Genomic DNA, 23,037 nt, shown 5'->3' on the forward strand with positions numbered 1-23,037 from the left:
TGGTAAGGTTGCCACTTTCATGCATTGCAGTAAGTCCAAAGGTCATTTAACAAAGAAATCTCTAAATTTGCAACAAGGTGTTATCTTCCAGGTTTCTCTACAATGTCTACTCTTAGTCAGTTATTTACATTTAGAAACAGGTCCCTAGTAGGAAATAACAACCTGGGTTCGTGACCTACTTAGAAGGAATTATTTTCTGTATGTTCCACAGTCTTATAAACATACACAGTATTGGCATAGCTACAAAATTAACACCTTTCACATTAAGAATAAAGGCACATATAGCAAGAAAACAATAGTAAAATTAACTCCAAACACACAGTTCCAAAGTTGACTTGCATAAAGGAAGAAGAAGATGCAGCTAAAAGACTAATAGGTAAACTGGTAGGAAAAGGGACCCCACTGGATGCACAGAGGTTCAGGTTCAGTTTTCTGTCATACAGCTTTCCAAAACACATTCGTTAAATTGGTCTCATATTGAAACATGTATTTAGGTATTGACTGATAAGTAAAGGAGATAGCCATACCCATGAGAAAAACAAAACAAAACAACAAAAAAATCCAATAAACCACCATAAACCCCCACAAAACCCCAAAGCTTAAAATAAACACACTAATGTTTAGTATCTTATTTGTCTGCCCTTCTCTGCCTCCATGTCTCAGAATGAGCATATTCCACAAGTATTAATATTTTTATGACAGCAGGTTCTTGGATGTGGTATTTATCTGTCTTTCTGAAAACCTCTATGATTGTAATATAGGTGTTTGGTTTGGTTTTACCCAACACTAAGCCTTCAATTTTAGAGAGAGCTGCAATTCAGATAATTTCAGGGAAAATATTATTTAATCAGAAGTACTTAAGTTTTTGGGTCATGTTTTGCTTTACTGGCTTTCTGAGCTGTGGTTTAGATGACAAACTAAAAGGAACTCAGACAAAGACAAAGATCAGACTTAAAAGTGTGCCATAAAATCCTTTTCCTAACGGAACTGACAAAGCTGTCTGCTGAAAGTATTTTGAGCACTGGACAAATGAAGATGACAAGGGAAGGGTAGAACATTTGAACCCATAGGCCTATTTCCCAGAAAAATTGCAGCAGTTCCTGTAAAAGAGATGTACTAATAGCATTCAGGAAACAAAAATGACATAACGTATTACAACAGTATCTAGTTCATCTTTGTGAACACTATCCACAACTTCTGGGACAAAGATTTTGACTTGGCAGAAGATATTGTTAGGCATTTCTCAGTGTGAAGACTGGCTTTTGGCCTGACTTTTCTCAAGTTTAATCTGTCATTGAATTTTGCACCAGTTTTCTCCAAACATAAATTGCATAAAACAATTTTACATTAGAGTTATTTCCAAAGGTTTCACATAAATATTTAGTCTGATAGCTAACAAAGATTTCAGAAAGCATTTAGGTTCTTAGTTGCTAACTATACATCCCACTTTCCACAGATAATTCTCAGTGAGAGATCATAAGTCTAGATACTTCCCTCCAGTATCACTTCTCCCCAGGTTCCTTGCTTCCAGTTAAAATATTTAGTCCAGTCTGTATGCTCAATTCCTATAGCACACAAATCTCTCAAGAGGCACTTAAAAGTAGGTAAAGAATTCTGCATCTCTCTCTCATGGAGCTTACGGTATCATTTCAGTTTCCTACACAAGGCAAAGATGCAAGTGTTTATACAATCACAGGGAACAATATACTTTAAAACCACTATCCACATTAAAAATGTTACTGGGTTTTATCAATAGTTTTTTGATAGACCTTTAAAACACTGAAGAAGTAATTTTCTACATAACACCTTTTTAAAGACATTCTTACTAAAGAGCAACTCGTAACATTTCCTTTTTACTTTGCTCAGGAAAAAAAAAATCACCTAATGTTACATGTTTTTTTGCAAGAAACCCAGTTTTTTCCCTTATAAATTGTAGCATTGATCACTTCACCTTCACACCAAATAAGCAATTTCAAAAAGTAATACAGTAAAAGTTCAGTTTGTGTATCAAGATCATGTTGATTTAAATTCAGCACTTGCTAAATGTATTAACTTCTTACTTTGCTAAAAAAAAAGATTGACTTTTGCTCCTGATTGGAAAGCCTACATACTTTGAAAATGAGATTCATTGACTTAATAAATAACCTTTATAATGTTCTGACTTACAAATACCTGCATCTCTAATGTATTGGTCAGCGCTCCATCCAGAGTTGGCAAAGAACACTTTAGAATTTACTGTTTCAATATACGTATATTTGTTATGGGGATAAGTGAAAGTTTTGGACCATACAGACCTTCACCTCACTTTTTGCTGCAATGTATAACTTTGTAACTTTAAATCAGGTATTTGTTCTAGTCAAGAAGGTGTGAAATCTAATCAGCTCTCACACATAAACATGTACACAGACTTCAATTTCTTTTTTTTTTTTTTTTTTTTTTTTTTCCCCAGCATATATTCTTTTGGAATGTCTCTTGTTATTGTGATCAAATTACAAATACTTGATATACCCAAGTTATGAGAAAGAAGGCACTTAAAGGTATTTTCATTTTACATAGCTGCTATGCTTCCACAAATGTAAAATGAACCTGCCTCTATCTCTGATGTTGGAAGCATTAAATAAATATTCCTTCATACAATACACTTGCACATTTCAATGAGTAATTTTTTCGGCAGTGTGAAACATTCCCATATCTCTACAAGTACTCGAGACGTTGATAAAACCTGACTTCAGGTCAGATATAATTTTTGAAGTGAAGCAAAATAGGATGGCAGCTCGGAGCAGCAAAAATCTAACTTGTTTTAAAAATTCTTATTAATTTTAATTGGTTATATCTTCTCTGACTGGAAATAATAGCTAATGTTCTGTGTCCTTACAAATTATTTTGGTTTATCGAAAGAGCAAGTATATTTAATGTTTGTTAGGCACCATTCAGAAGAAACTAAAGGTATTTTGCCACAAAATTCCCACTATCAGGATTTGTTGTGTAAACGTATGCAGTTTCTCCATCTAGGATTGACAACAATATATTCCCCATTCTAGACTCTACAAGCACATACTATCCATCAAAGGTGCTGTTATGTTGTGGGTCCATATGCAGCACACCATCCAATCACATGAAGAAGACAGATGCAACAAAAATTTCAGAAGATGTCTAGGACAAATGAATGTGAGTCCATTCTTTGATTAGGCAATGGCAATTATGCTAATTACAGCAGTCTGTCACAGGGAAATGTTCCAAAATTGTCAACCTGATGCACAGCACTTGTAAGTATCCACTTAAGCAAAGCTTTGCCTGAACTTTTTGCATATTAACCATGTTCTTTCAGTTGTAAACAGCATAAGTTGGCCTGATAATTTAGGATTGTGATCTATTACATCTCATTTATATATGGTGAATTCTTCTAAGTTATATGCATCATCTACAGACCTACATCTCAGTGGAATGTAAAAAGAATAGGCATTATTGAAATCTTAACCCAAATTCACACACAACATTATGGCAAACGTATTATTTCTTAGAGATGCTTTTTTTCTGGATAAAAATTTCAATGGTGAGATTTTTATATCATATAGATACAAGGTAAATACATTATGGGTTGTATTATTATTATCATTTTATATTATGTCTCCTGCTCTGCTAAACAAGGTGCCAAGATCAGTTTGAAAAAAAAAAGACAACTATGTCAAAAGACACACTGACACTTACAGAATCTTGACAGTTAGAAAATAGCAAGAGAGACTCCCACCAATTGAAAATGGGAAGACTAAGGCAGGCTAAGAACAATTAGGCAAAACTGAAATACAGAAGAGACTATGTACAGAAGAAAACTATGTCAGAGAGAAAGCAGTCCCAACGTTCAAGTTCTTTCACAGATGAAAGAGGTCATCTTTCTCTGCTGGAAGAAGAATTACAATCAAGGGTAAAAGAACAAGGAAAACTACATCACCTACAAACAAAATTTGCTGGGTGTCCAAAGATGGTAGCATTTCAGAAGCACTGACTGAGAGAATAAGAGGGATTTTTTATCTGGTTAATGCTTACAGCCACCAGAAAACCACATTCCTCCCAGAAACAATGGTAAGCTGAACCATGTCATGTTTAAATTCTGAAACAAAATGGCTGGCACTAATCTCTGCATGGATCACTTATTTTGCTTTAATTTGAATTTACATGCTATAATTTAATAGCCAGTAATGTCATGAAGAGGACTGACATGACAAAGCCAACTGGCTGCTTTTCAGATTTTGCCGCTGTAGGTGACCTGTGGTCATTCCTAGGTCTTCCAGTTACTATATGGAATTGTTTCTTCTCACTGAAGTGTATCAGCTTTAAAAACAGCAAGACATGTACTCAGAAATAACACATTCCACCAAATGAACAGTTACACAATTGTATCCCAACCCCTCCAAAACTGTGCAACAACTCAAAACTGATTGACTGCAAGATATCTTGTATACAGGTTGTATCATAGACTCATGGAATCACATATGCTGGAAGGGCCTCCAGAGGTCAACTAGCCCAAAAGCCTGCCTAGAGCAGTCCTATTACAGCAGGTTGCTCAGGGCTGTTACCCAGAGAGTTTTGAAAATCTCCAAGGAGGGAGATACCTAATTTTTCATCTACCAGTATCCCCCAGTCCTTCTCCACAAGGTTGCTCTCAGTCCATTCATCCCCCATGTCTGTTTGATATGGTGGAATTCCCCAACCCAAGTGCAGAACCTTGCACTTAGCCTTCTTGAATGTTATGAAGGTCACATGGCCCTGCTCTTCACACATGTCAAGGTGCCTCTGGATAGCATCTCTTCCCTCAGGCATACCAACTGCACCACTCAACTTGGTATCATATGCAAACTTGCCTAGGGTGCATTAATTCCCACTGTATTCATTGTTGATAAAGGTATTAAATAGTATTGATCTCAATACAGACCCTTAATGGACACCACTGAGTACTAGTGAATAATTAAATCAAGGTATATAAATAATTACATAACCATATTATATATGTGCCTGCCTCTGACATGTCCATTTAAACATCAGAATTTTTATTCTTAGACTTCAACAGACTACAAGTGGAGTTCAGAGTGCCAGTACAGCATAAAAGGGTAACAACTTGTACAATGAATACTGTCCTGCAGCTCATTTGGCATTAAAATAGTAGCTAGTGTGCCACTCTGCTTGAAGCACACAGTTGTATAACAGCACAGTCTCAAAGTTGATAAGGTGAAAGCTAGACATGACACATGATTTGCTTTTATGTTCTGTTCTTGTTACACCATCTATTAACATTACTTGCTGCCAGGCTGTCTACTAGAGTGTTTTAATTAAGACCTCCTTCAGAATGTAAGGGTCATGCAAAATGAATGAAAACAGCAGGCTAAATTCAGAGATAATGTACATTAGAGTAATTTACACTTCAATTAAACAGTGCAATTTGCATAAGAGGCTGCAATAAAGAGCTGGTGGCAGGGATAGTAACCTAGATTCTACTTTAGGATTGTTTACAGTTTTCTTCTCCAGCCCCATCCTGTCTTATATACAGTGAACTATTCAACTGGCAGCTTCTAGTATCATGTTCTTTTACTAAATCAACAAGCACAAGGCTTTAGAAACAATGGTTTTCAATAAGTATCTAACAGAAACAGGGTTTTTTGTGGTTTTGGCAATATCATACTAGAAGAGTACCTTGAAGTCCCTAATGAAAAAGTGAACTTAGAATAATAAAAAAATTTTGGATGTAAAAGACTTTTAAATCATCAAGTCTAACCAGTAAGCTACCACATCACCAAGTCCAGAACTAAACCGTGTCCCAAAACTTAGAACAAAAGTATCAGAACTGTAAGAACATAAAATTATATTAAATAAGTCTCCAGTGGTAATGGCAAAGAACTGGTTGTCATGGTCTGGCACATGCCACCAGCAGCCTTCTGCTCTTTTAAGGTATCATACCTATCTGTAGGGAATTACCTGTTTGGGGGATGATCAGATTGGCATCACTATACAACAGTTCGTATAGATTTAAAACTCTAGAGGATATGTTAAATTATGTAATCCAAAGGTTCATATGACACTTTAGTAGTTGATAAGCTAGCCCTAGAATATATTTACAAGCTGAATTGTTTATGTAATTTTTATGATCAGTCATGTAAGTCTTCACAAAGGCCAGAAGAGAACTGTATAGTTACACCTGCTTTTAGGCACTTACTTACTTTTTATCTAGTTTTTATCCATTCTTATCAATACACAGATAGGATTTATTCCACACGTGCTTCTGTACCACAGTGTGATGTAACAAGATTTTACAGCATTTCGTGTATCAGCCAAGGCTTTGATGAGCTATGTTTCAGAGCAGCATCAAGTACAGCCAAGACATCCCAAAAAGGATTAGGAATGTACAGCAGCCACTGATTAATGGTACTTTTCTTTGGGGTCATCATTGACTCTTTTATAAATGTTTTTCCCCACACTGATTCACTGTCTCAGTTCACCACTAGATGCAGTGAGCACTGTTGCTTTTCCACTAAGTCAGTCAACATCTGATAATTTTAAATAGAGAAGAAACAGCAAAGTAACTGTAATTATGTCAGTAAACTTCAAACATGCCATACAACTTTTGACCTCAGGAACTTACTATCTTGAAAATGGGACTTTGGCAAGTTTGCAAAACCAGCAAAAATCTTTTTCAGTACAGGATCAAAAACAATATTCATATTTCAGATAGCCAATGCTAGAGGCACAAGTGTAAGGGGGAACGTCACAGATAAAGAAACAATCTCATTCTCTCTACATGACAAGTAAAGAAAAGCAATTATAGAACAGACATTTAAATGGTAAAAGACAATACCAAACAGAAGATTTGTCGTTTATCTGTCTTTGGATCTTGGCCATGGCATTGGTAAGAGATGAGAATGAGATTATTGTTTAAAAAACCCTCTCATCTATTGTTCTCAAAATGTACTCTTTTCATTTGCAGTTCTCTTTTATGATAACTATTTTGAAATGTGCTTTTTGCCCTAGGAGGAAACTCAAGGGAGTGATGTGCATTTTAAAACCAGATAAGTCATTTGTCTTGTCTCTTAATCCTGACAACAATTTGGTATGACTTTATTTCTTACTATAAGGATTTTTTGATGTGTCTTTTCCTTTATCTCTGACATGGGTCTTGTTGTAAGGTGTGTTCTTAAAAGGCACAGAGTTCCACTGTGAAAATATTAAATCTATAGTGAAAAGTCATGCAGCAAGTAAAAAATCACTCGTAGGAATAAAAGTGTGGAAGGAATTATTCACTATATATGAATGAAGCCAGCTTGAATCTCTCCTATCCTGCAACATGCTTTTATAAGGAAAGCAATTTTTGGAAGGTACCTAGAGATAGTGTAGCTTAATTCCCAAATTTTTCACCTGATCCTTCTCTCCTGTTACATATAACAGGAACTACTGAAGCTCAAGACAGCCAGATTGATGTAACTGAGACAATTTGTGTTTCCTCTAGCTTTATAACATCATTTGAGAATGCAGACATTCTCATTTACTGCTCAGCATGTCCATAGAAAGCTTTCCCTCTCCTCTACCGGCTGAAAAGGTATAAGGTATAAAATAAGCACCTTACAAAAATTAAGTTCAAAGATGAAAGCAAACTATTTTAGTTGCTCAAACTGATTGAAAATCTTTGAAAAGTATCATTTTGTCATGGGTTTATTTTTTTTACTACTCTTTAAGTGAAGGAGAAGCATATTTTAAGATCATATTTAACATTTTAACAAGAAAATACCATCTAGGAAATATGATTTTTGTTAATCGTGGGAACAGAGTATCACAACCAAAATTTCAAACTCCTCCAACGGAAAATCTGAGCATATGTCAGCATTTAGAGAGATTATAGGAAGAAACTATGAATTGTAACAGTTCTACTTTTTTCTCCATACACATTATGACTATCTATATGGCATTAAAAATTCACCATATCCTTCTTTCTTACAAATTCCTTATCCAAGAGCATAAAAGTGATTGCAAAAAGTATGTTAGGTATCACAACTGTTGTTAGGTATCACAACTGTTGTTGATTAATCTAGAAACAAAAAATACAGATGAATAGAAAACATTCTTCAAGAAAAAAACAATACATGCCAAAGTCATAAAGTCATAGAATCATCATAGAATGGTTTGGGTTGGAAGGCATCTCTGAAGGTTCAACCACTCTGCAAGGAGCAGGGACATCTCCCACGAGATCAGGTTGCTTAGGGCCCCATCGAAGCTGGCCTTGATCACTTCTGATAATGGGGCATCCACAACTTCCCTGGGCAACTTGTACCAGTGTCTCAGCACTTTCATTGTAAAAAATGTCTTGCTTATATCTAGTCTGAGTCTGCCTTTTTTTAGTTTAAAACTGCTAACCCTTGTCCTGTCAGAACAGGCCATATGTCTGTCCCCAGCTTTCCTTTAGGCCTCTAAATATTGAAAGGCCACAATAAGGTCTCCCCAGAGCCTTCTCTTCTCCAGGCTAAACAACCTCAACTCTCTCAGCCTGTCTTCATAGGAGGTGTTCCAGTCCTCTGATCATCTTTGTGGCCCTTCTCTGGACTTGCTCCAACGTCTCCATGTCTTTCCTGTGACGAGAACCCCAGAGCTCGATGCCATAATCCAGGTGGGGTCTGACCAGAGCAGAGTAGAGGGGGAGAATCACCTCCCTTGTCCTGCTGTTCATGCTTCTTTGGATGCAGCCTAGGACATGGTTGCCTTTCTGGGCTGCAAGCACATATTGCTGGCTCATGTTGAATTTTTCAACCACCAGTACCCCCAAGTCCTTCTCTGTAGGGATGCTCTCAATCTCTTCATCCCTCAGCCTGTATTGACACTGAGGGTTGCCTGGTATCAAGCATCTGCATCTGTGGGCTCTCCATTCTGCATCCTGTTGCCCATGTGAACTGCTTTGCTAAAAGATCCCGTTAGATAAGGATTCCAGCAGTGCAGTAGATTACTGGTCTATACAAGCACTTACTGTCTTGGTACTACAGCCAGGAGAAAAAAAATATTACATGGAGGTGAACAAAGCGACAATGTACAAATGGAAAAGGAAATACTTCTATTTCCTTTGGAACTTTCCCTTCCTTGTCAGAAAATATTTCCAATACATTTAGGAAAAATTAGTGTTACAAATCCAGAAGTCTTTAGAGAGATTGCATTTGATTAGAAATCCTTATTGTGTTTCTTTTGGTTGTGTAACACTTTTGCCCATGCCAAGCTAAGGATTTTGAAAAGGGGCCAGAGAATTTAACTGTGCAAATCCAATGACAATTTTTCTTAGGAACTAAACACCTACATCCCTTCAGCAGCACAGGAACTGTCTCACAATTTTTCATGATACTTAAAATATGAGGAAAGAAAGGGAAATCCAGGGAGTCTAGGATAAAAAAACCCGCAGCCCAGAATGTTACAATTAGACTAAAGTCTCTTTATCTTTTGTTCTCTCAATTTCCTAAAAAAATATGTTAATCAATTAATTCATGGAAATACTGCTTTCCATTTTAATATTGCAGTATTCCTGGGATTTTTTTTTTTAAAAAACATGGATTGCAGAAACCTTTCTTCCTTCATTACAGCAGCTATCATACTGTGTCCTAGATAAATGTCTGTGCCATTTCCACTCCTCATAAACCTTGGTGATCTCTTCTAGTTTGGAAGTCAAAATTCAGTCAAATCTGCTATTGATTAAACCTTTTGTTCCAATAGACAATTCTTGTATTTTGTCTGAAAATTTGCACCAACAGATCATTCAGTCAAATCAATTCACCCAAAAGGGGTTTATTTCACTGCTAGTATCTCAAAAGGAGAACACTGCGAGCATTAATACTTGAGGGGGGTGGGACAGTAGTCAGAAAGTCAAAAGGACAGAATTATTGCCCTTAATATTGAGATCTTTAAAGTCACTCTTCCCACTATACTTAATAAAACTTTTCAAAATTCAAAATATAAATAGAATATAGTCTACAGCTTAAGACTGTAATTTTTACAAATTAAACTTGGTTTTATGACACTCATTCTTTTATCTCATTTTCTCTGACTGTGATCATGCATAATGCAGTTAAATCATAGAACTCACTCTAAATGATCAACATACACAGCTCCTAGTGAAGTAGATAAGAGACAGTCAGCATCAAATAAGAACAGGAGAAAAGTGAGACAGTATTTTTAAAAAAGGACAAAACTAATGAAACAAAAAAAACTTTTATATTCCTTTATTTTAATTATAATTCTTGCCACCATGAACAATAAAATACAGTTAATTCTCTACAGATGCCCATGATTCACATAATTTGTAGCCAAAAATTAATTTGAAAAATTTTAGCTGGAAAAAAGAGATGTAAATTACTGGAAAAATGTAGCCTAATTAAGAAAAAACAAGCAACAATCTGTTAATATATAGTTCTTTTAAGATACAGTAAATGTGTTCTAAGTTATGAGCTGCTACACATTTATAGTGGGAGAAAAGACGTAATTATCACAGTGCTAACTTGGTTGGACAGCCTACAATTTTTGACTGTGTTATACAGTATTAGTGGAAGAAGAAATTGCAGAGGAAATTACATCTAGGGTCAAATGCAGTAATTCAAGAGGAGCTTTAGACCTTTCCCAGAAAATACTTAAGTGTGCAGAATTCATAACAACTTCAATTACCAGTTCTAGCAAAAGTCTGTGTCATATTTACTTTTCTTTCTTCTCCTTGCAGAAAAACACATTTCACACAGTGACAGATAAAAGTTAGCAGGTCCTTTTCCTTCTGAGAAAAGTTTCATTTTGCTTGCAATGTGTCTTTCAATTGTCTGTATGACTTTGTGTATTTTTTTAGCCAAAGCTTTTGAAAAGGCTACAGTGTCACAAATAAATGCTTTCAGATGAAAAGCCAGTAGCTAACTAGCAAAACTGCACTGAAGAACACCTGCATTTTAGAAGTCAGTCCTGCACACAGTAGGGCAGGTTCTTGGGCGGTATAAATCCAAACAGCACTTATCACAATGGTGCCACAACATTTTAGAGAGGCTGAGAATCCCATACTCTTTTTGTCAAAGTGTGCAAAGAAGAGGTTCATATTTTAAATGTATCTTTAGCAAAGACTTAACTGCAGCAAACTCCAAAGCATCTTTGAAAACCTCCAGAACAAATGTTGAAATACATAAAACAAAATACAAAGCAGCAGGAGACAAGAAAAAGAGGTGACCCTTGTATTCTTCTCCTCCCATAACTCACAAGTTATGTAGGCATGATTGGTGCACAATAAGCCAACAAAATTCCCATTTTTCAGTACTAATATTGCTGGACATCCATAAAAATTCTTTTAACGGAAGTATATTTTAAGGGCATGAAAATTCTTCCAGAAATGTGCTTACCTCTTCCAGAGCAAGGTAAATTAGAGTTTCCTTGGCATTTCTTAGCACTTTCCTCAACTGACAATGGACAAGAACGTGGATGTTCACACTTCTTCCCAGTCCATCCTTCTTTGCAGTCGCACCTTCCGCAATTACACTGTCCATGACCTTTGCAATGAATACATTTAAGGATTACCCTCCATACTGATGATAGGTATTAAAACCTCATGATTAAATTAACTCAAAGCTGTGATTTCAGTAATTCACTGTGTCTACTTTTTTTTTTTTTTTTTCCCTGAAAATAGCAGTGGTCTATAATTTCATTTCAGCAATATTTCCTTTTGATTATTTTTCTTAAGGGATATTTTGCCACTTGGCACACACTCCTCATATGCAATGTTGGAATAGTGCTTATAAATACACAATTCACCAATGTCTGGAAAAGTGGGGCTGTCATAAGGCAGTATTTAATTGACCTTTATGTTCTTTTTCTACCACAGTTGCCTCATATTCTCTTAGTAACATATCAATGCCAGCTTTTATCTATTTGTAATCATGATCCACCAGAGACTAGCAATGTGACACCAATTCTAAGCCTCAAACCAGTGTCTCCTACTAAATACTGATTTGCAAATAATAAAACACTGGTCATAATCAATTCTTATTTCAATAGGGTGCTGGATGTGGTCTTGTTATTATCTCCTCAGCTAACTTGGCTCTTCCTGACCATGTCTGAGCACAGCAACATAAACATACCTTTCGCTGTGTGAACTTCCACCACAGGTTGGGGTGAGGAAAAGCAACTGAACTCCACAGAAGATTTTCTGGAAAGTTTCTTTTATAAAACTAAGACAGCCAAAAAGTGGGTGCCAACGATTTCCTCTATATGAATGTTAACATATCCATATCAAAACCAAGCTATTTGCTCAGCTTCATCCTGAGCTTAATGCTTTTTGCATAAAGCAGTGAGATTCTGGCAATGTTCCTTTCGCTGGATAAGGAAATCTTGAACATCAGTAAAAACATTCCTTGTCAAAAAATCAAATTTTTATTTTCACGAGCTTTGGCAGCAGGTTAGTTCTTTTCTCACAATTTTCACATGGTCATGATTCACTGGACACAGGACCCCAAAGCATTGCTATGATGTCCACTTCTCTATCCAGGTTCTTCTTGAAAGGCAAAGCAACACAGATTTCATATCTCTTTCTAATCGTACTTGCATTTTAAGATTGGTTTCTATTATACTTCTAGAACACATGTGGAAGCAAGCATTCCACAAATTATCAAAGTAGTTCCCAGAATAAAAGTCTTAATAATTTCACAAGTGCAACTTTTCTTACATTAGTTATTTTTTTTTCATTAAAAACATTAAAGGCTTTCCTTCTTTAGAAGGTAGATTTAGATTAGGCATTAGGAAGAAATTCTGTACTATGAGGGTGGTGAGACACTGGTACAGACTGCCCAGTTGCAGCTGCCCCATCTCTAGAAGTGTTCAAGTGCAGGTTGGATGAGGCTTTGAGCAACCTAGTTTGGTAGGAGGTGTCCCTGCTCATGGCAGGGGTGTTGGAACTAGAAAATCTTTAGGGTCCTTTCCAACCCACACCATTCTAGGATTCTAGGATTCTGTCCCTTGCTTTCATGTGTACCTGCTGACAGGTTGTGGATTGGACATATGTTCCCTGATCCAGATAGATATTTATGAGAGGATTATGTTCTTTCGTATAATAAATTATTTGCTAGAGCCACAGCAAAGGACCTAATGAGATGTGGGAATGTAGGAATTTTCTTATGGAAGCCCTTTTTTCTTTCTATGTCAAGTCATGAAAGCCACTCTTTCTTTAAAGGAAGAGAATCACTTAACTGTTGTGAACACCTCTGAAAGAAAATCATTCAGTAACAGACTGAACAGCACTTCAGGTGTTAAAAGAAGGCATCGGGTTGCCAATATGAGACATTGCAAATTGACAGGCATCCCAATCCATAGGAAGCTTCCAGAGAGAGCTGATGTTGTGTGTTGTTAAATCCACACAGCAGGGCTGTCAATTCCTGTCATTTGTAGTTTATGAAATAAACAATAGCATTTCATTCAGTTACAGTAACAGTCTTTCCAAATAAATGTTATTTCCTATCATTCCAATCTGCCACTCAGGACAAAGTGATTTCCTGTCTCTATCTATTAGGTAGGCAGAACAAGACAGGAGAAGTTTTGCATCAACTCCATTTGACATAGATTTTAGGAGAAATTGATTATTTTCCCTAATCTGACCAATCCTTTATGGATTAATTCTAAATAAATTTACAAATAATGGTGGGGAAAATGAGGATAATTTGCAGACACACCTAACACATGCACACTTCGTGCACTAAGTAAATTTATTCCACATAAAAAAATAAAAAAGCTGTCCAATTACAATTTTGTATTTATACTAGTAATTCTTTGAATTACTGCACTAGTAAATCTTTGAATTGAAGATTATATCTGTCTACCACAGTAAACCAAAATTAATACTTATGCATCTTGTTCAGATCTGACACAGAAGTAAACCACAGAATTATATGACATTATTCAAACTGCTTCACGTGAAAGAAAGAGTTTTACACAGTCTGTTTGAGAAAGGCATACTTGGATGGCCACCTGGGACTAAATTAGGCATTTCTAAAACATAATACCTTAAAGGAGGTTGTAAAGAGGTGGAGATTGGGCTGTTCAATTAAGTTTCAAGTGATAGGACAAGAGGTAATGGCCTCTAGTTGCTCAAGGGGAGGTTTAGATCATATGTTAGGAAGAATTTCTTCACTGAAAGGGTTCTTGGAACAGGCTGCCCGGGGCAGTGGTGGAGTCAGCATCCCTGGAGGTATTTATGAGTTGTATAAACATAATACTTAGGGATATGGTTTAGGCTGATGGTTGGACTCTTGATCTTAAAAGTCTTTTCCAACCAGGGTAATTCTGCGACTCTGTAAAATTTTTGCTCATTACATAAAAAAACTAAGCTATATTTCAACATGAGTTGTAGTTACATCAAGCAAGCCATATAAATACCTTCTGTATCTCATAAAATTCGCTCATTTACATTTATATCTGTGTAATAAAGAATAGTCCTTAATTCAATATCAAATGGCAACATATTCCCCCAAACTCCTTTGTAATTGTCCATAACTTCTTACACTCTGCTTTCTTGCAATCCTGGGCAGCAGCAGCACCAGTGGCAATCATGTCCAGGAAAGAGGGAGCTTACACCCTTTTTCAGTGGTGCAGCATTAGCTATAGATCCCACAAGTTTTCTTTAATCTTATTAGCTTTGAAAATCTTGTGTTCACCCTTAACTACAAAACACATTTACTGTGTTGGTTTTTAGCTTTTTATTCCTTAGCTGATGTTGACATCAGTCCCCAAGTGCTAAAAACATACTCAGCGGCACAATAATACATTCAAAAACTGACAACATCCCAAAATCCATCCTGCTGCTCTCATGACTGCAATTCTACATCCTTCCAGCTTATTAATTAAATAAACCTAGATAACATTTGCAGGCAGCTGAAACATTAACAAGCAAATTAACTCACTGCAAACATTGAATGGTTGGCTGGATTTTAACTAATTTGAATATAATGCTCTGAACTACAAGTAGAAGGAAAAAGGAAGGTAAAAGTGGTTAAGATGTACAGTCAGTTATGTGTAGATGAATCAAATAATCATATTTTCTACAATATATGCTTGACTTGTTCTCAAGTCAATTGGTATCCTCATATTTCTCCCGCTCACTTGTCCCTTCCCTGCCATATAACCTGAAAGAACAAGTGAAATTTGATCTAGCAAATTTTCAAATTAAAACTTCCCCAAGGAAGAATAACACTCAGTACATTTAAGACAGAAAAATTAGAATTAGAGCCCTAAGGAAGAACAAGATCAAACCAACTCTATATTACTGTTATAAAACTACACATAAATTTCTTTTGTATGTATTCCTTACCTGAACAGAAATCATCAGAATATCTATCATACACTGCTTTGCAGTTCCTTTCATCACACTCACAAGTATCTCCATGAATATCTCCCCAGTCACCAGTTGGGTCCACATCATGGCATGTGCATTCTCCACAGACACATGTGCCTAGGAAAGAGAAGAGGAAAAAAAACACAAAAAGGAAAAGAAAAAAACAAAAACAAAAACAACAAGAGATGGATTAACTGAGCAATTGAGCAATTTAGAGTAATAGTAGTTTGATTATAGGAATTTACATTTCTGAATTTTTTGCTCTCACTGGAGTTCAGTTTCAAAGCTGCAAGTGTTAGTCATGAATGTATGTTCATCTTCCATGACTAAAGACCTTGTATACTCATTTAGTAGTAATATTTTACACAAACAAGTTGGCTTCCTGTTCAAGTTTCTCTTTGCTATTTGGCCTCGTTAGGAATTAACAGAAAAATATAGTGCACAGAACAGTCGTAAATCTTTGACATCAACAGTAATTTGCCCTGACACTAATGACAATAAAATCAATGCTGTTTAAATGACTTGGGCTTGTGCACAGTGGATAATTAATGATTTTTAAAGCATAAACATTTAAACTCAAAGGGAATCCAAATTCTCATCCAACTGAAAATGTCTGGGAGGTAATTCTTTACCTAAGAAGAACACTAGCAGGGAGCTAAATGAAAATAATACTTTTTCACTTTTCCCAAGTTAATCTTCAGGGCCACACCCTGTTGTTTACAACACAAAGGAAAATGCAAAATATGACAGAGATACTAATTTGCCACGATCTTACACACATCCTACTTGGGAAAATTCAGAAGGAAAAACAAACAAGCAAACACCAAATAAGACCATTTCCTTATTCAGAAATTCAAATATGCTTCAGGGCCACATAGTCACTACTTCTTCTGAGGTGCAAAGGCACAAAGAAGCACCCTAGCCATACAGATGAGTGCAGTTACTGTCCTGGAGAGCACTTTCACCTTCTGCTTCCCCACCAAAGCCTTTGTCTTCTTATTCAGATTACTCCAAAAAATATAATGTATTTGAGGGAAACAGGACAGGGTGACCAAGGAGTACCTATAAATAGGGGCACATAGTGCCTGCATGGTAGTTACATGAAGCAGGAAGAGCTGCTGTCCTGTTTAGTGCTAAAGCCACCAAGATAGGCCCTGAGACATCTGCATCTGATTTTTGATACTTTCACAATTCAGTGACATTACTGGAGAAGGAAAAACAAAACCAACCAAAACCAAAACCAACGAAACACAAAAACACCACCCCCCCAAAAAACCCCACCAAAGCAAAACACAAAAAACCCAAACAAACAAACAAAAAAGCCACCAAATAAAATGCCAAAAACAACAAACAAAAAAACCCAAGACAAAATTTGAGGGAATTACTCTGGAGAGCAATTAAACATTCCAGAAAATTCTAAATGTATTTGGATTGGCTGTCCTGGCTATTGGAATGAAAAGCCCCATCATACCAACGTTCAAAAAATCTAACACTTCTAGTTTCATCTGGTTTCAGCTGGTTGACTAGACTCTTGGTGGCAGGACACAGACAAATTATTCACCTTAGCTATGAAGCAGGCTGGACAGCAAGGTTAGCCTTGCTATTTAATTTTTTGAAGGCTCAGGACTGACAGGATGAACTGCACCTATATCACAAGATGTATAAAGCTGGGTAAATAGGACTAAAGAGAGTAGAAACTGTGTTGGAAAGCAACTTTAAGTAGTCAAAAGCCTACAGAATTTCTATGTGGATAAAATAGCAAATAATGAAAGGCTAAAAATATAGAAGTATCCCATCAATGTACCTTTGTATAGGAGTTTATAGCTATTCAGAATATCAGCTATACTATTTATTCCCATTTTCCTCAAGTAGAATGTAAATTAAAGAGGTACTCGCACATTAAAATTTCAAATTTGAATTAAAATTGCTTTAACAACAAATTAGTTGACAAGAAACCACTTTCTTGATGCAAACAAAGCATTTGCTCTAAAGCAACTTCAACATTTATTGTTTCCACAATTCTGGAAAAAAAATTAGTGCTAAAGTCCCAAGACTAAACGAGCCTACATAACCTCTGTATTTGAGCCAATCTTTAAATTCCTTGATAAATACCAGAGGTTTCTACATGCTCTCAGGATAATGAAATGTTCACACTATAGCAGCTTTTGTCAGTAGAGATTGTTTTAAGAGAGGTATCTATGTGACTTGTGCTTATGTTCTACTGTAATTATTCTGGACTATTGCCAAAATACATGGTTTTCTAACTCTTTGTCCAATGAACCAAACATAACAGCTAGTGAAAAGCAAAAAGCAATGTTACTCTGTGCTATTTTTTTTTCCCCCAAATGGCAAAAATGGACAGAAATATAAGGTAAAATTCAAATTCCTGAACTGTGTGCAAATAAAATCCCATGTAGTTAGAAATATTGAGTGAGGTCTACTTTTCCAGCTCTCTATGCGTCCCACAGCAACACTACTGAACATGTCTTAGTTGTGTTTTCAGGATGCAATGGAAATGAAAATCTTCATTTTCCATTTCATCAAATGAAAATTCATTTTCCTTGTTCCACTGTGAGTCCTTGGTATTCTTTAAGAGTGAATTGACACACAGTCCTATTGGCCTTACAGCACCAATCCATTCACATTCAAATACCTGGCAATACTTTATTTTGCAGGATAGGTCTCTCACCAAAGCACACATACTAGCTGATCACTCTGCTCAGCATTACTACAAATATGAAGGATAAGAACAACTTGTGTCAGCTTGATCCCAAAATGTGTATAGATGTGTATAAGCACAAGTATCTACCCACCCACTTGGAAACATGCATCCAGGTTTGGGATAAGTGAGAACAAGCTAGAATCTATCAGCAAACACAATGTATGTCCCACTGCAGAAAACATATATTGTAAAATAAAAGCAAGCTAAATAAATAGGTTATGGAGAGAAGGAACGTGCAAATGACACACCTCTGTTGCTGCAGATTTTGCCATCTGGAGATGTGCATCTCTTCTTGATCTCCCAGGGGGTGATGTCACACTGGAATTCACATTTATCTCCATGCCAACCGGCCTCACAGTAACAGTTTCCACAGTAACACTTTCCATGGCCTTAACCCAAAACAAATTTTATACAGTGAGAAAGAGGCAAGTTTTTAAAAGGCATTAACAATTTAACTGCTTTTTTCTTTATATTAAAAACTTTTAGTGCTAGACTCAGAATAGAAACAATGCCTTCATAAAATAAAACAAATAACAAGTAATACACACTAAGAAAATACCATCAGTATTTTTATATTTGCAAGCGTAATTTTTGAAACTTTATAGGCAAATGTGGGAGATGGCAAACGTAGTAGTTAGAATTTAAGCACAGATGTAAATGTTAAGATAGAACACACTTGCCCACCATACTGGGCGTGTCTGAGAATTCATTGTGTGTTCTTGACTCCTCAGATAATTCCAGCAGTGGGACCTTGATTTACTACAAACTGTCTACATTGTATATGGCTTCCCTGCTTATCTGTCAAGAAGATTTTTGAACATGGAAAAAACAGTTCATGAAATGTACAAAATAGTAAAATGAACCTTTCAGATGTTAATTTAACAAACCAAATATCTCCCAAAAAGATATTTGGGTCACCTGAAGGTTGATGAAACCAGCTCCTGAACATTTTGATCCAGTAAGGTGCTACTTCTATGTGCTTCAGTGACAAAAAGCAATTAAATTAAGTAGCTGCAACTCTTTCTAATCTTAAAGCCATAAGTTAATTCTTTACTAGAAGGATCAAGTCAGGATCTTGCCTGTTTTTCCTTCTAGGTATGCTAAGCTTAGTAGGCCTGGTTGTCTCTGTCACAGTCTGGTCAACTTACATTCTTAATATCAAGAGTGCAAGTTTAGACCTGTGGAATAATTTTTTTCCATTAGACATTAAATTTTCATTGCAACTGCTTGGTTGCAAGCCAGACAATAACAGAAGATAAAAATGCCATCTTACTTAGATAACTGAACAACAAAGACAGCCTAAAATAATGCTTATTGCAAAAAGGTTGTTCTTCAACAGTGGGCAAGAAAATAAGGGGGAAATGGTAGAGTAAATTTATTTGATCTACTGGAAATTTTTGGCAGATTAAAACATCACTACTTCATTCTTCACTCACACTTGTATATTCCTCAAATAAATATCAGTTAAATGATAAATTTATGACACTATCTCTTGCTCTTGACTGAAAACAAAAAACACTATCAGAGCAAAAAAGCCCTAGATAAAGAAGATTAGGATAGAAGTTAATTTGCTAGAAATCATTCATCTTTAGTTAAAAAAACCCCAAAGTTTATGCAGCCCTACTGAAGAACTGATTTGCTGAAAAAATGCAGTCCCCTTGTGCAAAGATCAAAATGTATGTTATCCATATCTCAGCATGGCATCATATGCTTTTCCAGGATAGAATGCCAGCTCAGAGCAGCAGGCTTTCAAAACCTGTGCAAGTAAAAGTTTTTGTTTTTTTCATTAATTTGATCCTCCTGAGTTGGCTTTCCTTGAAGACCATTAAAATCTTCAAGACCTGCATATACACTCAAGGGCATAAAGACTGTGTAGGAACTAAGTAGGTGGTACACAGAGAGTGAAAGTGCAACAGGCACGGATCAGTTTCACCCTGTCTGTGAGGAATATCCAGGGAGCATTGCTAACCATTTTTTCTGTGTGAGGTCTGGTTCAACATATGGTTATATACTGTAGAGTTTTATTAGGAAAAAAAATCTAACTCTCATAACTTAAGTGCACAAACTTCTCAGCTTAGCACCTTGACCAAGGCAAGCACACCATTAGTTTATACCCTATATTTACTTTAGAAGTACATGAGATATTAAAGCTTTTATAGTGGTAAATCACAGACCTTAGAGACTGGAATCTATCAAGATTTTTTTGTCCTTTTATATTAGCATGCTTTGATTTCTGCATACAGAGAAAATTATTTTTTCTAAAAAGAGATGCACCTGGTGTGTTTTGGAATATGACACCATTGGATGTAACAAATGGAAATAAAAGCTAAGAAAAGCCTAACAAGAGAAGCTAGCAGCAACACAGGTGGGGAAATAAAATAACTGACAAAAGCAGCAGAAGGAGAACTGAAACTGGAGCAAAATAAACATATTAACATATTTTATACTATATGTAAAGATTATAAGCAAATAAATACAAATTCTATCATTGGCACATAAAATTATTATCCTGCACTCATTTTATTTTAGGCCATTACTGGAAATACTGTATTCTACTTCTGGATTTGGACTTCAGATGAACAGGAAAGCTCAAGAGGGACTTTTTACAAGGGCATGTAGCAAGAGGACAAGAGGTTAGTTTCAAACTGAAAAATATTTAGATAAGACTTCAGGAATAAATTCTTTACTCTGAGGGTGATGAGACACTGACATAAGTTTCCCAGGGAAGCTGTGAATTCCCATTCCTGGAAGTGTTTGAGGCCAGGTTGGATGGGGCTTGGAGCAACCTGGTCTGGTGGGATGTGTTCCTGCCTATTGCAGGTGGTTGATGATTTCTAATGTCCCTTCCAACCCAAATCATTCTGGGATTCTATGATTCTGTTTATCCTCATTTAAATCCCTACATAATCCTGGGGAAAACAACAACAACAACAAACTTCTTGTCTTCAAGGGCACTTAAAAAAATAGAATTTAATTTGTTCTCTGTGTCAGGATAAAAACAGATTAAGATATTTTACACAAGTACACTCTCTTGTTATACACACATGTAGAGCAAGCACTATGACCAGAGTTTGAGTAGTCTAAGAACAGTTTTGAACCCTACCATATGTACGTAGAGGATGCATGTGTATAGCTTGAAAACTAATTTTAGCATCTTCTGCCTCAAGGACAAGCTTCCCTAGTAACACAGACAACAGTTTGTATAATGCTTTAAATGGTGTGCATTGCACAATATTACATTTTGGTTGATTTTCTATCTACCAGCTGTTTATTCCATCTTATTGTCTTGCTCTTCCTATCAGAGATGAAATTTTTCTTCTTTCATTCCTTCTCCTTTTTATCTCCTGAATTTCTTCTGAATTCTCATCCTGCATTTTTTCTTGTTCTTTTCTAACTTTGCTTCCTTGACAAAATTCTTAATAATTAATTTTTCTCTTTTGTTTTGTTTTGTTTTTCTCTGTCCTCCATCTTGCTCCCACCCATGCCACAAAGCATTCACATGTCTTATGTTCTGTCAAAGGCAAACACAATAAACTATGAATTACCTGAGTGCATTACCTTGTATAATCCTCTTTGCAGTTCTTCCAAAAAGAGAAGGCTGTCACAGGATTTCTTCATTCTTTAAACTCCTGCTTAGCTTATTTTTGTATCTGAAATTCCCACTTACAAATTGTAAGCTAAATTCTAGGAAATATGGCTACTTTTCTTTTAAGTCACACATTCAGTAAAGACGTTTTTTAGCTCCACACAATTAAATGATTTTATAACAGACTGTATTAATCTTCATCATCCTTCTTGTACTCACTAAAATACATACCCGTACAAATCTCTTCTGTCTCTTCATCTATGCATTCTCTGTCATCACATTCACAAAATTTACCATAGACCAGTCCATTTCCTTCTGAGTTGGCACATTTACACCTGCCACACTGACATGTGCCTGTAAATATTGAAGACAGTATTGAATGACAGCAGTTTATGGAAAGATTCTCATTAGTCCATAAAAAATGGAACATATTTTATTTCTGAGAAGGGTGACATCTAAAGATCATTGAGCCGAATAAAGACAGAGAAAAATTTCTTATCAACAAAAAGTCAAATGTTAACTGCAACTAGATACAACATTTAAGTGGTTAATTTTTAATAATAAGCATCATATTTTCCCAAGAAAAATTAATTCCTTAATTAGTGTCTGCCTTTATATAACTGGGGTATGAAATTTTCTTTGGAAATCATATCTTCCACCTACTGAAAGGAGAAAATTTAGCTTAGTCATCTTCTCAAGAATGAAGCCTGTTTTTTTTCCATTCCACAGCCATGTTATATAAAACTCGAGGATTAAGATTAGGATTAAGATTTTATAAGCATAGTCTTGTAGAAAAACCCAGAAATTAAAAGAAGAAAACATTGGTGAGGAACATCTGCATAAAGACCTTATGATCAGGGGTCTGGAAAAAAGGACTCAGGCTAAAAAGCAATTACCAGAGCAATACACTAATTACACAACAGACAAGATTATTGGGGAGAAATACATTCAGAGCATTATTAAACAAACCATGAGTATTATAAGAGCATATCAACAGTTTTACTGCAAAGTGCATGCTTTTGCAGTGTTATTGATGCCCACATAGGAGTTATTTCATTAATTTGAAGAATCGTAGAAACATCTAGAATAATATCTTGTAATTTCAGAACCAATCTAACTTTAAGCTTTTAGGGTTCATTTTTCTTCAGTTTGTAGGTGATGTGTCAGAAAAGAATAGATCTTGCAAAATGTTAAGAGCTATAACAAAGACTTTTGCTCATGTGAGCCCAGTGAGTGGTTTAAGAACACAGGTCTCCCTGAGCTTCTCCCCCCCACAACTCCCAACTGCCAAATGCTTTAGAACTGTAGACCTGTTTTTTTCTCAAACAAAACACAACAGAAAACTTATTGACATTTGAAATGCCAGAG

The 23,037-nt window shown here is 35.9% G+C and overlaps 1 protein-coding gene across 1 annotated transcript in view; it reads right to left on the reverse strand.

Moving 5' to 3' along the window:
* The window catches only part of ITGBL1 (integrin, beta-like 1 (with EGF-like repeat domains)), a 131,331-nt gene that overhangs the window by 42,337 nt on the left and 65,957 nt on the right, over positions 1–23,037 (reverse strand). The window contains exons 4-7 of the mRNA XM_009997937.1: positions 21,901–22,023; positions 18,332–18,472; positions 15,338–15,478; positions 11,385–11,531 (exon numbers count right to left, since the gene is read on the reverse strand). Coding sequence (XP_009996239.1) covers positions 11,385–11,531; positions 15,338–15,478; positions 18,332–18,472; positions 21,901–22,023 — 552 coding nt within the window. The remainder of the gene's footprint in view (positions 1–11,384; positions 11,532–15,337; positions 15,479–18,331; positions 18,473–21,900; positions 22,024–23,037) is intronic.

The sequence above is a fragment of the Chaetura pelagica genome, unplaced genomic scaffold, assembly GCF_000747805.2.
Source record: "Chaetura pelagica isolate M959 unplaced genomic scaffold, ChaPel_1.0 scaffold123, whole genome shotgun sequence".
Classification (NCBI taxonomy): domain Eukaryota; kingdom Metazoa; phylum Chordata; class Aves; order Apodiformes; family Apodidae; genus Chaetura; species Chaetura pelagica.